Source organism: Monocercomonoides exilis (assembly GCF_001643675.1).
Source record: "Monocercomonoides exilis strain PA203 chromosome Unknown scaffold71-172346, whole genome shotgun sequence".
NCBI classification, from domain to species: Eukaryota; Preaxostyla; order Oxymonadida; family Polymastigidae; genus Monocercomonoides; species Monocercomonoides exilis.
In genome coordinates this window covers 120,231-137,203 of record NW_027150616.1, presented here as the reverse complement: position 1 = coordinate 137,203, position 16,973 = coordinate 120,231, and the positions used below count along the sequence as shown (strand labels likewise).

Here is a 16,973-nt window from a genome sequence, read left to right as displayed (position 1 = left end):
AAGAAATATTTTTTTTGGAACTTCGATTGAAAGAGAAAGTTTTATGAAAATCTGTGAATGAGAAGAAAGAAGGGAAAGAGAAGATGGATTATATGATTTTGAGGGATGCTTGAGGAAAAATAGAAAGAAAGAAGAAGAGGAAGAAATATTTATATGAGAGAGTTGTGGAACTCATCAGTTGAGATGAAGAGGGCAGGGCTGGTGGTTGGGGGTGAGTGGAAGGAAGGGGAGTGTGGTTGTGGTGAGAGGGTGTGTTGTGGGAATGGGGAAGGATGATGGGGCAGGGGCATTTGATGTGAGTGGGAGCATTGGGGTGTTGACAAACATTACATTGAAAGGGTGGGGAAGAGGGAGAGAGATCTATTCAGGCAGGCTGTTTGGAGGGAAGGGACATGGAAGGGAGAAGAGTGGAGATGAAGAAAAAGGAGGAGAAGGAGGAGAAAGAGGAAGAGGAAAAGGAAGAGAAGGAGATGGATATGGAGAAGGCATTGAAGGGAGTATTTCAGTGAGTGAATCACATTTCTCTTCTTTTTGTGTCTCATCAGCCCCATTCCTGTCATCCCCTTCTATTCCCCTAATGTCCCTCTCCAAACTCACTTTTTTCAACATCTCGACAGCAAATGATGCATGTTCACCTTCAACAACTACGTCAACCCAAGCCTCATGTTTGATGAGCAGTTGCTCATTTTCGTCTGTTTGTGATGCATATGATGGCGGGATTGTTCCTTCTCTGAACAGCCCCTTGGCTTCCTTATCTGTTTCGAACACATCATTCGTTGGATGTTGTCGGACAAGAAATGTTGTATGTGAAGGAAATGCAGATAATAAGAAACAGCCAGGGAGACAGAACACAACAGCCAATGGAGCTAATTCATTCACTTGGTGCGAGTGGAACGGATCGAAGACAACAGGAGAAGTTAGCTCATACACCGATGGCTCTTCGAATGGTGGAGCAATCTGCATGTTCAGCTTATCGTCTGGAACGCTTTCAGTGAAATGCTGTTCGTTCAGTGGATGTGAAGCGTATTATTCGGGAGGAGGCATTCATTGCTACAACATCAAATCGGTTGATATTACAAATAACACATTCGACTCGTGCACTGCTCGAACATGGATTGGAGGAGGGATATGTGTTTATACAACTTCAACATGCACTCGAATCAGCGAATGTGAATTTCGGAGTTGTCAGGCTTCTGGCTATGGAGGAGGGCTTTATCTTAATGATTTCAAGGTTTCAGGAACAGGATGCATTCCAACAGAAAATGGAGAAGGGGAGAGTGCGTGCGTGTTTGACTGCTGTTTCACTTCATGCTCAATTACAAATAATTATGGTGGAGGCATGTATTGCGCTTCTGTTCCTGCCACGCAATTCAAAATGAGGAGCATTCAGTTTATTTCTTGCTCTGCAACTGCATATGGCGGAGGTTTAAGATTGTATCCGAATAGACAAACATCGCAAAATGATATTATTTATTGCTATTTCCTTTTCTTCCATGAATGCAAATGCTCGGCCAATCCTCCATTCGGCCATGATATTGCATATGCAGATTATCACAAACAATTTTTGGATTCTGGTAATCCGTTTTACGAGTGCTATACTACAAATGCTGATGATAGGAGAATGTTTTATGAACACTATGATGGTACTAATTGGATCCACAAGCACACCGAAAAGTGGAATTGGCTGAAAAGAGGGATTCTCAATCGATTTGTGGCTGTGAGTGGAGGAAGCACAGAAGAGTTATGTGGATTGGATGAGCGAAGTGCATGCCGAACCATTGGTGTTGCAGTTGAAAGGAGCGTGATTCAAGTGAGCCTGTCAGTCACGCTGATGGAAGGGAATCACACGAGCGAGACAACAACAATTGAGATTGGATCGAAGAAAATTTCAGTCATTGGGAAAGGGAGGACGGAGAGTTCGATTGGAACAGGAGCCCTTTCATCATCATCAGCAGTAGGAACGTTGTTCAGTGTGACGACAGGTCATCTTGGTTTATTGCACATGGAGGTTGATTGCAACTCAAGTGCAAGTCCTTCGCCGAGTGTGGTTGTTTTTTATGAAAGTGAAATATATTCATTAGAATTTTAAAGTAATTTTGTCAAATGAGAAATGGAGAAAGACAATGTCTCAAAAGTTGCATGTTATTTGTTTGATTTTTTGTATTTGTTATATTCATATTTCGTTGTGTTTTGTTTTCAAATGCATATTGTTTTCATTTCATTATAATTTTTATGGATTTTTTGCGAGATGGAAAAAAGAAATAATTTTTCAAAAATTCAAATATTTGTTATTTTTTCAAGAATAAATGAAAAAGAAGAAAAGAAGAAAAACCTCTTCAATGCCATTTTTTCATTTCTTGAAAAGAGAAAAGATTGTTGAAAAAGTAATATTGAAAATAATTCTTTTTCATGAAATATTCATCATCTTGTGAATATTACTCATAAAGAATGAAATTCTTATGCCTAACAAAAAATCTTTTTCACCTTCAACAGAATAATCTCATTTCTTGTATTTTTTGTTTAAATCATTATCTTTTTTACTCATTTGTTTGTTTGTTTTATTGAATTTTCAAATATGATCTTTCATTTCTTTTTTCATCAAAGAAGAGATATTTGAAAAAAATTATTCCTGTTTTCAATGGGAAAAAATAAAGTTATAAAATTGTTTCTTGTTTCTTAAATTTTTTTTAACATGTGAATTCAAAGAAGGACGAAAAAAAATAACGGATGAATTTAAAGACAGAACGAAAATTTTCAATATTATCAGAATTTTGATTAATATTTCAGACTTTATGACATATTATTGATTTGTTCAAAAAAAAACATGCACATTCCGAGTTTTCTTTTTCTTTTCTTTTTATTCAAACATCAATTGAATTGTGTTCATGAAAAAATAACTTTTTCTAAAAACAATCAAAAAATAGTAATGATGCGGATTCATTTGAATGAAGCTGTTTTTGTTGAATAACAATCCAGCATGAGAATTGTGGTTTCAAAAATAATCACCCAAAAAATCTGGCTGAATCTCTCATTGAGTTGAAAATGTTTTCTGTGATTTGTTTGTGATTATTTTAATGTATTGAGTGTTTTTGCTTTTTTCACTTCTTTTCGAATACTCAACGGAAACACAAGAGCTCAATCAAAACATTAACGATTAAATAGAAGAAAGCATTCAAATGAGAATATGGATGATTATTTTTGAAATCATGACATTTTTCGGAGAATGTGTCATTTACTGATTCACAGTTATTTGCAAAAGAATTTTAACAAAAGTGTCACATGTTTTCAAATTATTGTTTTCCAAACACACATTGTCATTGAAAGACAGAAAAGATCATTCAAGATTTTTATTGAAATAATGGATTGATTTTAAAGAATTTGTGACAAATTGTTGATTCCAAAATATTGATAGGAAAAATGTGAAATCAAAAAGAATCACCCACACTCCAAATTAAAAAAAGGACCGATCTGATTGGTATGACTTTTTCTTTTGAATAACAAATGTGTGAATGTGTGTTGAGTCCTTCAAAGGAAATCTTCATTTTCTGTGAAACAATCATTTTTGTGAAACCACAAATATTTCCAGACATCAATTCAGGTGCAAAACAAATATCCGACTTCATTTAGAATGTTGATTTTCAAGCATTTTTTTTCACAATTCATCATAACTTCTCTTCTCCAAATAAACTCAACATTCTGGCTGGAAATCATGAATAAATTTCTTTTTCATGTTTGTTATGAAATACAAGAATTTTGATGAAATATTGTTTGGAAACAAGGAATATGTGTTTTTCAAACAATTTTTATTTTAAGTGTTTTTTTTAAAAACTATAAATTTTATTCACTATTCGTATTTTTTATAAAAAGTGATTGAAGTTCCATCCTTTATCTCATATTTCTTTCTGTCATTCATTCTCCATGTCATTGACCGAACTGAAATAATGTTTCAACCTTGAAGAGATAATACTACTGAACTCGACGGAGTACAAAATTTCAATTTCTTTTGGATATTAAAAAGGAAATGTGTTCTCGGTTCAATAAATCATTCAAATCAAATAGATTTTGACTTTTAAATTCTAATCAGTTTATTCTTCTTTTTGAAGTGAATTTTAATGAATCACTGTTATCCTTTCAAATCAAAAAATGAAAAATATGATTTTTTTTGTTCAAATCAACAAGATATTTAGACAAAGAGTTTTTGATATCACGGTTTGCGGATTCACTGTTATCTTGTCCAAATTCCTTGAAATGATATTTATTTCGAATTTTTCAAATATATTTTTTTCAAAAAAGAAACGATTCAAAACTCGCCTTTTGCAACAAAACAACTATCAACAATAATCACAATTAATAATAATTTATTATCTTTATTTTTTGTTGAATTCAAGTTGATTGATTGTTTTTTTCTAATTTATTGATCGAAATATAAGTTGGAATGTGATTTTGTGAGAACAAAACTTATTTTTTTTCTCCAGAAACACCGAATACTTTCTGAGCAACGATGTGACATCGCGAGCAGAATGGAGAGGCTTGCCAGGTGCTTCATTACCGAAAATGACATGTCTTTTTTGGAACGAACAATGAACAGTTTTGCATCGAAATCACTAAATTTCCTCATTCTGTTTGTTCCAGCAGTTGTTCCACAAAAAGACACTCACAGTTACTGGGCACCCACCAACAGAGTCTGGTGCACGAGCAGCTTCACGGAATCTTTCCAATTTGTATTTTGGATGAAAGGAGGGGAAACGACAAGAAACGAGATGTTTTCATGAACACTCAAGATTGTGTGCGATTGTTCGAAATACCGGTTGTACATCGCCAAACATGAATTCTGCCGCATGGATTTCATGCACTTTTTTTTTGGACAACAACCGATGCTGTATTTGAATTTATTTTTTTTTTTACAAAACATTGCAGAACAGAATCCCTCACAAATCACGTGGAGTGAGAATACTTGGAGTATTGCTACATGATCAAGCGTATATCCGATATTTTCTCTTCGATGTCTTTGCCGACTTGAGCCGATGACGATTTTTTGGTTGCTTGTCGCAATTTCTCCGTTGATTTGAACAGAGCAATTTGTTTGCCCTCACATATGAGCGAAATGCAATAATTCGTATCATGGATTGAGCTGATGAAGCTTTTCGCAAGCATTTTTGCAGATTGAGTCTTGATGATTTTTCACTGATCCTTTTTGAGTTATTCACCGTTCCCTCCAAAGAAGCGTTATTGGAGCCTCGGAACATGATTTTCGACCAAGCATATTATTGTCCTCCTACAAAGAAATTCTACATATTTCTTCACCACATTCATTGTCTTACCACCAATTTCAGCCTCAGTGGAGAAACTCTACCAAAGAAACGATATGAAAAGACAACGAGACTGCCATTTGCCATTCAATCAATGATGAACATCCTTCCCCTGCCATCATTGGTTCTATTTGATTGCAGCATTTGTTGGAATACGAAGCCATCTTCAACAACAACATCATCATTCTTCACTGATTCACACAAAAAAGTTCTTATAACGAAAATGAAATTATTTCTTCGTTGTTTGTTTCAATCACATTTCAATGACAGATCAGAAGAAGGCGATTGAGGCAGAGAGATGAATGAAGAGCGTTATTCGCTAATTGCTTTCTTTATTGAGGAGGAAACAGCCAAGCAATTTGGATGAAGAAATGAAGATGGGATGAAATATTCATTTGATATTTGCAATGGAAGGGGGAAAATGGGTGAAGAGACATTCAAATTGATGATGTTTGAAGGTTTGTTTGTTTGTTTTATTGATTAATTGATTTATTTATCTTTTTTTGATCAATTGATTTTTCATCAGAAAAGAGGGAAAAGAAGAAGAAAAGCACAATTTTCACGATTTTTCTTTTCAACATGGGTATCTTTTTTTTCAAAGGCAAGAAATGAATTCTTGATGAGGAATTGAGCGCCAATTTGTTGCATTGGGAAAGGAAGAGGTGTTTGTGTGTGTGCGTGTGTGTGGCCATCTGAGACAGCAAGGGGGATAAGCAGAGCAGAAGAAGGCTGTGTGCTTTGTCAGATAGAAGATGCGAATGATTTGAGATGCAACTGCGAAACAGGAGAAACATAAAGAGAGAAAGAGAAAAAGAGAAAAAAAAGAAAGAAATTTGTCATTTTGAGAAGTGACCTATTGGAAGAGATGAGGCTCAGCTGTTGTGCTGTCTGTTGGTGTTGGCATTGGAGTTGGTGTTGGTGTGCAAGAAGCACTTGCGAAATAATGACGAATTTATCTTCTGAGGACGAGGATATCATCATTTGCTTCATCAATTTCGATGGTATTTAAATATTCTTATTATTTTTATTATTTTTTTCTTTGATTATTTTCGAATTAGATTTTTTCTTTTTTCATTTTTGTCAAACAGATTTTTGTTTTTGGCTTTCGCCAACATTATTTGATCAACAGATTGAATTTTATTATCACATATGTTTATATTTTCAGCCAGCCGATGCATCGAATAGCCATTTGGAGCTGAAAAGCTTTCCCTAAAAATGGACAATCCTATTTCTCCATGGCATTCAACATTGTTTTCTTTTGTTTTCTCCTTTGTTTTGATTTTTTGATTTTTCTCACACAATATGTCATTCAATCGACACGTGTTGTTCCAATCAATTTTCATCCAATAAAGAAAAAGTTAAAAAAAAAACTTCATTGTTATTCAGTTTAAGTTGATGAAACATAAGAAAAAAAAAGACAACACAAGGAAATAAAAGGAAAGAAAAGGAAAGGAAAGAATAAAAAAATTGAGATGAGGATGAAGAAGAAAATGAGGAATAAAAAGATGGATAAGAAGCTTTTTTTGAACAAAAAAAAATTATTAATGAAAAAGTTGGAAAGAACAAATGAATATTAAGCATATCCTTCGCAATTAGCAGTATCAACAAATGCTCTGATTCTGTCTTTCTGCTCCGAGTTCTTCATTACCTCAAATGCCTGCTCGGAAAAAATAACAAGAGAAGGGATGTTGAAAATAAGATTTTTGTTGATTAATGGTTGACATGAAATGAACCGAAGCTGTTGAATCACTTTTTCTCGAGGATAAATGATAAATAGGGAGAAGTTCATGATGAAGAAGAAGATGATGAAAGTGCTCCTATTCCAATCGAATACTTATCTTTGCCTGTCCCAATGACTGAGATCTTCTTCTCTCCAATCGCAATCGTTGTTGCCTCGCTTGTGTGATTCCCTTCCATCAGCGTGACTGACAGGCTCACCTGGATCACGCTCTTTTCAACTGCAACACCAATGGTTCGGCATGCACTTGACTCGTCCAATCCACACAACTCTTCTGCGTTTCCTCCACTCACTGCCACAAATCTGTTGAGAATCCCTCTCTTCAACCAACCTTTTTTCATTGTTTGGTCATATGTCCAACTACTTCCCGTATTATCATATCCATAACATACTCTCTGCTCATCTGTATTCGTTGTGTAACATTCATGAAATGGATTATTTTGGGATATATAGAGATTATTTTTATCATAATACATCACATCATGCCCATAAGGAGGATTGGCTGAACAATGACATTCATGAAAGAACAAAAAATAACAATAAATTTTATCATTAGGTGCTGTTGATTGAGCAGGATGAAACCAAAATCCTCCCCCATATAACGATGCATTACACGAAATAAACTGAATGCTCCTCATTTTAAATGCAATTGGAGCGCTTTGGCAAAACATTCCTCCACCATATGAATTTGTGACTGAACACGAAGTGAAAATGCAGTCAAATACACACGCACTCTCCCCTTCTCCATTTTCTGTTCCAATGCATCCTTGTACTGAAACCTGAAAATTATCAAGATCAAGACCTCCTCCATTATAATTTGCTTTACAATTTTGAAATTCACATCCGCTGATTCGAACACACGATGAAATCGTAACAACATATAATCCTCCTCCGTAATGGTTTTGTGCTGTGCAAGCATTGAACACATTATTTTCGATATACACAGATTTGATTGTATGACACATAATCCCACCCCCACGGCTGAATGCAAAACAGTTATTAAACAGACAATTCGAAACAAAAAGTTCTCCAGAATTGAGATTGTACATGCAGATAGCCCCGCCACTCGATATTCCATCAGCATACGAGTCACTTTCTCCTGTTGTCTTTGATCCATTCCATTCACACCAAACAAATGTATTCGCTCCATTATCTGTTGTGTTTTGCCTCCCAGGAGTCAACTTTCCATCTGATTTTCCTTCACATACAACATTTTTTGTTCGACAACACCCAATGAATGATGTGTTTGAGGTGGTCAAAGAGGTCAAGGGGTCATTGAGGGAATGAACAATCCCGCTATCATAAACGTCACAAACTGATGAGAATGAGCAGCTGTTCATCATACACGTGGTTTGGGTTGACGTAGTGGTTGGAGGTGAGCATGCCTCATTTGCTGTTGAAATATTGAAAAATGTGAGTTTGGAGAGGGATACAAGGGGAATGGAAGGTGATGAAAGAAATGCTGTTAAAGATGAGATAAGAGATTCGCATGTCGAAACGCTTCCATCTTCGCCTCCTTCTCTTCTCCTTGCTCTTGGAGTCATGTCGCAAAATATCTCAAGAAGCTCATATCCCATTGTCTTGCCTCTTCCACTTCTTTTGATTACATGCTCTCTTTAAATATCCTTTTCTCCGCTTTTCGTCTCCTGCCTTCTTTCTGTATTCCATTCGCATTCATCCCTTTTGAATATTCATGCAAAAGTCCCTATTATCAATTAAAAAAAAAAGAAAAAAAATATTTAAAATGTAATACAAAATATCACAAACCAGTACCATTTTCTTTTCGCAATCTGCTTCCTTTTCTTCATCTTCATATCCTTCTTGACTTCCTGTCACATTTCTTCTTCAGCCATTTCCTCAATTTTCCGATTTTTCTTTTCTGTCGCTTCCCCTCCTTCTTTTTCAAAATTTAACATAAATCTTCAAAGGTCTTCTCTTCCATTCATTTCATTTATCTTCTTTTGCTCATTCTTCGATATTCTCAAAATTTTTGTCATTGCTTGATTTCTGAAAAGCATCCAATGTGCTCTTTTTCCCATGTTCATTCATTCCCTGAAAATGTCCTTCCATAAATCTTAATCCCTCAAAATAAAATAAATAAATAAAATAAAATGTTTGAAAAAATAGAGAAAAAAAATAATACAAAACACACTCTAAAAATATATTTATTGCCAATCTTCACACGCTTTCTTCTTCTTCTTCGAGTGCCTCTCAAAATATTGTTCTTTTCTGCCAACAACATCCAGCTGATCTGTCTCCGCTGCCAATTTCATTGCCAATGGAATTGATTCTGTTCTGCTTCCAACAACTTGCTTTATTTCCAATCCTCGGCACTGATTCCGCTCGAATAACACACAAATAATAAAAATGCTTCAATATAATTTTTAATGAAGAAGAAGAAGATAATGACAGCAATGATGGCAATGACAGAGATGAAGATGATGAAGATGGTGAATGCGATGTTATTGTCAAGTTTGAATACTATGTGTCTTCTGTCAGAAGATATCTTCAGCATCGCAACCTCGTTCTCTGCTCTTGTGAATAACCCTTCGATGATGCAATGCAAAAGGCGATAGCAAAATGATTCAAAGTCCATTTTGCCTATCATTTGCCTCCAGCTGCCTGTATTACTCCAAACTGCCTGTTTTTCTCGTATATTTGGTTCAAAAGCCAAGCAATGAATTCCAGTTCCATCGCTCCCCTTGGTCCGTAAAATCAATGTCTTGCCCTTCTTCTCCAAAGAAAGGCTCCTTGTTCTGTCCAAACTGATTTCAATCTCCTGTTTCAGTCATTTGCCCCAATCTTTCCAACAATGCTTTTTCTGAAAATGTCCTCTTCCTTTTTTCAAAAAAATCGCTCCCTTTTCATAGAGATTGGACATTCTTCCTTTTGGCCTTGGATATCTTCCAACCCCGTTGATTTCCGCTCCATTAATATTCATATTCATCGCATTTCTATCGATTGTGCATGTTGAGTCCAAAATTTGTAACATAAATATTTATGATAAAATACATTCAGGCTCTAATATATTTGTAAGAAAATATTTGGCTCACTTCCTCGCTGTTCTGCTCTGCAAAGAATAGATTGTCCATTTTAAATAAATCGTCTGAATCACGACTTTGGAGAGGATACGGACGGAAATATCTTCACAACATATAGAACAATATAAAATGCATACATTGAAAATTCTTCATTTCCATCGAAAATATTGTTGCTCCACAGCATTCCATCAATCAAAATGAACAATTTCATCTTCCATCAAACAAATATTCTTTTGCAATACTCAACCCATTCGCTGGAAATATTTCACTTGGTCAATCTGCCTTTGTTTTAGCTTCGGAGTCTCACTCCGTTGGCAGTTTCTGAGCATTTGATATTGCTTGATCATGTTCCATAACGAATAAGAGCCACAAAAGAAAAGGAGCACAACTCGATGTGTCGTGGCTGAACGGGCATATGAAGACAATGCGATAACAATAGGATGGATTTATGGCGTGGGGTGATGAAGTTACGTTTTTGGAGGAGGCAGGGTTTTGAGAGGAAATGAAACGATAAAAGGAAGATTTTTGGGGGAGAAAGAGGTGTTTTAGTGATATTTCAGAGGCAAAATGGATGTGTGGGAGATGGATAAGGATGGAGCCTGGAGGGGTTATTTTTGAGATTTTTGTGAGTTGGAAGGTGCATAAGTCGTGTTTATTGTGGAGAAAAGGAATTTGATGTGGAGGAGGTGGGATAAGAGGGGAAAACAAGAAGGGCAAAAGATGGGTGAAGCGAATGGAATATATTTATCGGAGTGGAGGATTAGAGATGGAGAGATGTGTGGAGGAGATGTTTTTTTATTTTCAAATGCAGGGAGAGAGAGGGGGTTCATATGAGGCAGGGCAAGGTGGAAAAGTTTTTGTGAGTGCGTGTATAATTAGAGGGGGAAGCGGGGTTGAAGAAAAAAAAGTGAAGAAAAATTTTCTTCATATTTTTATATAATTTATTTTGTGAACCGTTTGGCCGCGCCTCTCATTTGCAGGACAAGTGTTGGAGGCGGATGCGGAGGAAGACGGGAAGAAGGAACATCAGCGCTGGCACTTTGCATTGGAGGTGTGGAGACAGAGGAAGATGAGGAGCTGACTATGGGAGGTGTTTTGCAATGGAAAGAGACAGAAAAAGGATGGAGGTATTTATTTTTTGATTAGAGAAGGATGATGGGAAAAGGTGTTACAAGGAGTGAAAAAGAAAGGAATTTTGCAATTGTTTATGGAAGAGATGGAGGATATGTGGTGGAGGGGCGTTGTTGTTGTTTTGGAGGAAACGGAGAGAAGAAGAAGGCGATACAGCGGAAAGGGATGGGAAGGGGTTATTCAGATAGAATGCTCATGTCTTTTCATTTTTTTATAGAATGGAGTTTGTGGAGGTTATTTGAGAGAAGCAGAACAAGAAGTTGGACTTTGACTAATATTTTTTGAGGAATTGGAGGTGAAGCGAAGACGAGACAGATGGAATCTATAGGCAGAAAGGAACGATATTTGGAGGAGGAGAAGAAAGTTTGAGAAGAATGATCATTATAAGGGTGCGTATTTATATTTTTTTAATTTTAATTTTTTATATATTTTTTATTTATGAAATTAGGTTTTTTCACAGGACTGCTCAATGGCAATGAATGAACAAGGAATATGTCAAGAGGGGATATTGGATGCATTAAAAGAAATCAGGACATAATAATTGGAGGGGAGTAATGAGAAATGAGCCGGATGAAATATCAAGGAAACGAGAAGAAGATATTTTTATTTGAAGGTTTTGGAAGGCATTTACGATGAAACTTGTTTAAAGCGAAAAATGAGATCAAGGAATTGATGATATGGCAGAAGAAGAAATTTGAGAAAAAGTCGAGAAGAAGAAGTGGAAGATGGTGAAAAGAAAATGGTACGGGGCTTTTCATATTAATTAATTGAAATTTTTATTACAATTTTATATTTTTGTATTTTTTATAAATTTTGTTTTATTAAATATATATTTTTTTAATGATAGCAGGGGTTTTTTGCGTGAATATTCAAAATGAATGGATGCGAATGGAACAAGGTTAGGAGCAAAAGATGGAAACAAAAGGAAAAGGAATACCGGGAAAGCAGACGATGAAGAAGGGGCGGAAGAGATTGGAAAAAGGAATCTGAGCTTATTTAGATATTTTGCTTCGTGGCGCCAAGAGGCATGAGGAAGAGAAGGAGGCAAAAAATGAAGAATTTCAGTGAATGAATCGCATTTCTCATCTTCAACGGCATTTCTCTCGTCACGTTCCATTCCTCTTGTATCCCTTTCCAAGCTCACTTTTTTCAATATTTCAACAGCAACATCGGAATGTTCATCTCAAACAACTACGTCAACCAAAACCTCATGTTTTATGAGCAGCTGCTCATTCTCATCAGTCTGCGATGTGTATGATGGCGGAATTGTTCGCTCCCTCAACAATCCCTTGGCCCCTCTGACTGCCTCAAACACTTCATTTATTGGGTGTTGTCGGACAAAAAACGTTGTATGTGAAGGAAATGCAGATAATAAGAAACAGCCAGAGAGACAAAGCATTACAGAAAATATAGCGAATACATTCACTTGGTGCGAGTGGAATGGATCAAAGGCTACAGGAAATGTTCAAGACGGTTCTGATAGCGGTTCGAATGGCGGTGCGATTTATATGCATAATCTTAAGTCTGGAGAAATGTTCGTTACGCATTGTGCATTCAATGACTGTTACGCAAGTTGGGATGGAGGAGCCATCATGGCACATACAATCAAATCGGTGGACATCAGAAACAACTTTTATAATTCTTGTATTGCTCAAAATCAATTTGGCGGAGGAATGTGCGTTCATGCGATTTCAACATGTGTTCGGATCAGCGGATGCGAATTCCAGACTTGCAAAGCAAGCAGTGGCGGGGGAGGACTTTATCTTAATGATTTTCAGGTTTCAGGAGCAGGATGCATCCCAACAGAAAATGGAGAAGGGGAGAGTGCGTGTGTGTTTGACTGCTGTTTCACTTCATGCTCAGTCACAAATTCATATGGCGGAGGCATGTATTGTCGAAGTGTGCCCGCAACAGAATTCAAAATGAGAAATATCAAATTCATATCGTGCACAGCGTTTTCGCATGGCGGGGGATTGGATTTGTTTCCAGACAAGACTTCAGCGCCTGTCAATGATTATTATTGTTTCTTCCTTTTCTTTCACGGATGTAGATGTTCAAGAGATCAGCCTCATGGCCATGATGTATATTATGAAGATCGATATAGCCTGTATTTATCCTCGAATAGTCCGTTCTATGAATGTTACACAACAAATACAGATGATCAGAGAGTATGCTACGGATATGATTATACGGATTCTAAGGGTTGGACATATCAGCACAAGGAAAAGAAGGATTGGCTGAAGGATAAGACGATTTATGTTTCTGTGAGTGGGAATGATACATCTCCATTTTGCGGGGCAAATGGATCAAATCCGTGTCTGACAGTGAAGAAGGCGTTTGAGATGTGTGAAATACAGATAAGCTTGTCAGTCACGCTGATGGAAGGGGATCACACAAGCGAAGCAACAACGATTGATATTGGAGAAAAGAAGATTTCAGTTATTGGAATGGGCAAAGAGAAGAGCGTGATTGGAACAGGAGCTGTTTTGCTTTTATTCTCTGCTCTGCAGTATTTTTATTCTCTTCCTTTTATTTTTTTCATCTCCTTCAGACACATTTTCACCTTCTTCTTCTTCTTCATTAATATCTTCAATTTCTGTTTTAGTATCTTCAATTATATTGTCTCCATCGTCTATTTTTAATATTTTGGCTGTTGGAATTATTCGGCTGGAAGCCATGATGAGGAAAGGAAATGAACAAAATTTGGAAGCAGAAGAGGATCGATTTCATTGGTCGTGAGATGGAAAGCGGAGATGGAGAAGAAGGGTTTTGAGATTGAAATTGGAGGGATGAGGGAATACTGGTTGGAGGAGGAGAAGAAACAACGAGGAAGAAAAAGTGTGTGAAGAAAACTCAAAATAAAAAGGTTAGCTGTATAATTTGTTTTATTTTTCTTGTACAATATTAATTCTTTGATGTTTCTGTTATATTTTTTTCATATTTTTCTTTGAACGATTTTAAATCATTTATTTTTTTATAATTATTTTATTTCAATAAGAATTTTTTGCATGAATATTCAAAAGCGAAGAATGCGAATGGAATATAGAAAGAAGGCAGCAGATTATAGTAGCCGAAAAAGAGAATTTGTTGAAGATAGATAATGAAGAATGTTTGAATGTAGTTTCCATTCAGAAGCATTGAAGAAAAAAGATGATTTTCTGCTTTTAATAGGAACCAATCGTCTCCAGCAGAAGAGGCGGGGAAAGAATCTGACTTTAGAAAATTATTTGCGGAAGGCGCCAAGAGGCAAAAAAGGTGTATGGTCAAAAAATCAAAAGAGAAGGAAGCGTTTCAATAAGAAAATCTCTCATCTCATCTTCTTCCTCATTCCTCTCATCGCCTTCCATCCCTTTTGTATCCCTCTCTCATTTGATATTTTTCAACATCTCAACAGCAAATGAGGCATGCTCACCTTCAACCACTGCGTCAGCCCAAACCTCATGTTTTCTGAACAGTTGCTCTTTTTCATCAGTTTGTGATACATATGATGGCGGAATTGTCCCCTCTCTGAACAACCCCTTAGCCTCTTTGACAGCCTCAAACACCTCATTCATTGGGTGTTGTCGGACAAGAAATGTTGTATGCGAAGGAACTGCAGAGGTACCATTGAAACCAGACAGACAGAATGAAACATTCAATGGAGCGAATACATTTGTTTGGTGCGAATGGAGTAGATCGAGGACAACAGGAACAAGCGATTCTGTTTCAGATGGAATATCGAGTGGTGGGGCTATCTGCATGTACAGCCAGACGTCAGCATCGGTGTCCGTTTCCCACTGCACTTTCAACAACTGCTATGCGTATTATGATGGAGGAGCAATCATGTGCTATAACATCAAATCTGTTGGGGTAGTTAACAATACATTCAACTCATGCTCCACGCAAGCCTGGGCCGGAGGTGGAATGTACGCTTATGTAATTTCTTCATGTATTTGTATCGGTGAGTGTGACTTCCAGAATTGTAGAGCAAATTATTACGGAGGAGGATTATGCCTTGATAATTTTCAGGTTACAGAAACAGGATGCATTCCAACAGAAAATGGAGGAGGGGAAAGTGCGTGTGTATTTGACTGCAGCTTCACTTCATGCTCATTGACAAACAATGGGGGTGGAGGCATGTATTGTGTAAATATCCCTTCAACTCAGTTCAAAATGAGGAGCATTCAGTTTATTTCATGTTCAGCAATGGGATATGGAGGAGGTTTGGAATTATATCCAAATCGAGCAGCAGCACCAAATGATAAAAATTATTGTTATTTTTTGTTCTTCCATGAATGCAAGTGCAGAACAACTTCTACTCCGTATGGGCATGATGTTGAATATGTTGATACTTACAATGTCTATTTGAACTCAGGAAATCCGTTCTTTGAATGCTATACAACGAACGCAGATGAGAAGAGAATGTGCTATGCATACAACTACTCGAATGCAGGTGCTTGGACATTTGATCAAACATCAAAAAAGGATTGGCTGAAGGATAAGACGATTTATGTTTCTGTGAGTGGGAATGATACATCTCCATTTTGCGGGGCAAATGGATCAAATCCGTGTCTGACAGTGAAGAAGGCGTTTGAGATGTGTGAAATACAGATAAGCTTGTCAGTCACGCTGATGGAAGGGGATCACACAAGCGAAGCAACAACGATTGATATTGGGGCAAAGAAGATTTCAGTCATTGGGAAGGGAAGGGAAGCAAGTTCGATTGGAACAGGAACACTTTCAGCAGCAGAAGCGCTGTTCAGTATGACGAGTGGCCATTTGGGAATGAGCCATTTGAAGGTTGATTGCAACTCAACAGCAGATTTTTCTTCACCAAGCGTGGTAGTGGCATCTGATGGAGCAGGCAGAACACTTTCCCTGAAAGAATGTTTCAGGAAGAGAGTTATTTGTATGCAGAAAACGATAGCCGAAGGATGCAAATAGACATGGCTTGCAATGGCAGTGATATTTTCATCGTGCCCTGAATCAGTTCTTGTGTATGCAATTTTTCTTTCAAAAATTGTTCGAAGATATGATGCATCAGTTGATATGTGTTTCTTCTTCTTTTTTTCTTTTCTTTTGGAGGGAGGGGAATAAAAATAAAATATTAAAAACAAAAAAAATCTAAGCTTATGGATGAATTATTTATTTTTAAAGAGGAACTGAAAAAAAAAAAAAAATAAAAACAGTTGTTGTTTGATCTTTCTCTGAACCATTTAACTCATCAATCCCTTTTTGTCAATGATAATATTTTTATTTTTTGATTTTTGAAGAGGCTTGGAGATGTTCAAGGAGATTCAAATAAATATTATTATTATTTTCTGAATATTGTGTTTGTTTTGCGAAGCATTTTAAGAACATTTTGTTTTGGAAGTTTGTTTTTGTTTACAGATGTGCGATTACTGGCTGAGAGTTTTTTCAGAGAAAGTTAGTTCTGATTTTTAAAAATACTTTTGAGGTTGATCCGTCACGGGCATTTATTTATTATCTATAACACACACACACACACAACACACTCAAACAAATAGAAATCAAAAAATACAGACATTTTATAAAATGCTCATGTTTTGTGTTTTTTCTTTCCATGTTTTTTTTTTAACAAAAATCTTTAATTCTTCAATAAATTGTGTTTTTTTCTGTGTGACTTTGTTTTATAGAAGAATTAAAAAATTTTGGAGGAAAACAAGGAATTGTGACAATTTTTCATTTTTCAGATGAAAGAGAAGAGAAGAGAAGATGAAAGTGGTTTGTTTCTTTTATTTTTCCCGACAATGA

The 16,973-nt window shown here is 36.4% G+C and overlaps 4 protein-coding genes across 4 annotated transcripts; 3 read left to right on the top strand and 1 right to left on the bottom strand.

Annotated features, from left to right (window-relative positions):
• Positions 1-262: 262 nt before the first annotated feature.
• Positions 263-2,089, top strand: MONOS_15825 (uncharacterized protein; the record flags this gene model as incomplete). The annotated part of the gene is made up of 1 exon (XM_067868726.1): positions 263-2,089. The coding sequence occupies one exon, from the start codon at positions 263-265 to the stop codon at positions 2,087-2,089; it is 1,827 nt and encodes a 608-aa protein (XP_067718827.1).
• Positions 2,090-7,094: 5,005 nt separating this feature from the next.
• On the bottom strand, positions 7,095-8,591 carry MONOS_16431 (uncharacterized protein; the record flags this gene model as incomplete). The annotated part of the gene is made up of 1 exon (XM_067869337.1): positions 7,095-8,591. The coding sequence occupies one exon, from the start codon at positions 8,589-8,591 to the stop codon at positions 7,095-7,097; it is 1,497 nt and encodes a 498-aa protein (XP_067718826.1).
• Positions 8,592-10,763: 2,172 nt separating this feature from the next.
• Positions 10,764-11,234, top strand: MONOS_18374 (uncharacterized protein; the record flags this gene model as incomplete). The annotated part of the gene is made up of 2 exons (XM_067871389.1): positions 10,764-10,864; positions 11,069-11,234. 2 exons carry the CDS (start codon positions 10,764-10,766, stop codon positions 11,232-11,234), a joined length of 267 nt encoding a protein of 88 aa, XP_067718825.1.
• A 1,202-nt stretch (positions 11,235-12,436) lies between these two features.
• MONOS_16254 (uncharacterized protein) lies at positions 12,437-16,142 on the top strand (the record flags this gene model as incomplete). Its single annotated transcript, XM_067869166.1, has 3 exons — positions 12,437-13,728; positions 14,391-14,476; positions 14,614-16,142. 3 exons carry the CDS (start codon positions 12,437-12,439, stop codon positions 16,140-16,142), a joined length of 2,907 nt encoding a protein of 968 aa, XP_067718824.1.
• Between the last annotated feature and the right edge of the window lie 831 nt (positions 16,143-16,973).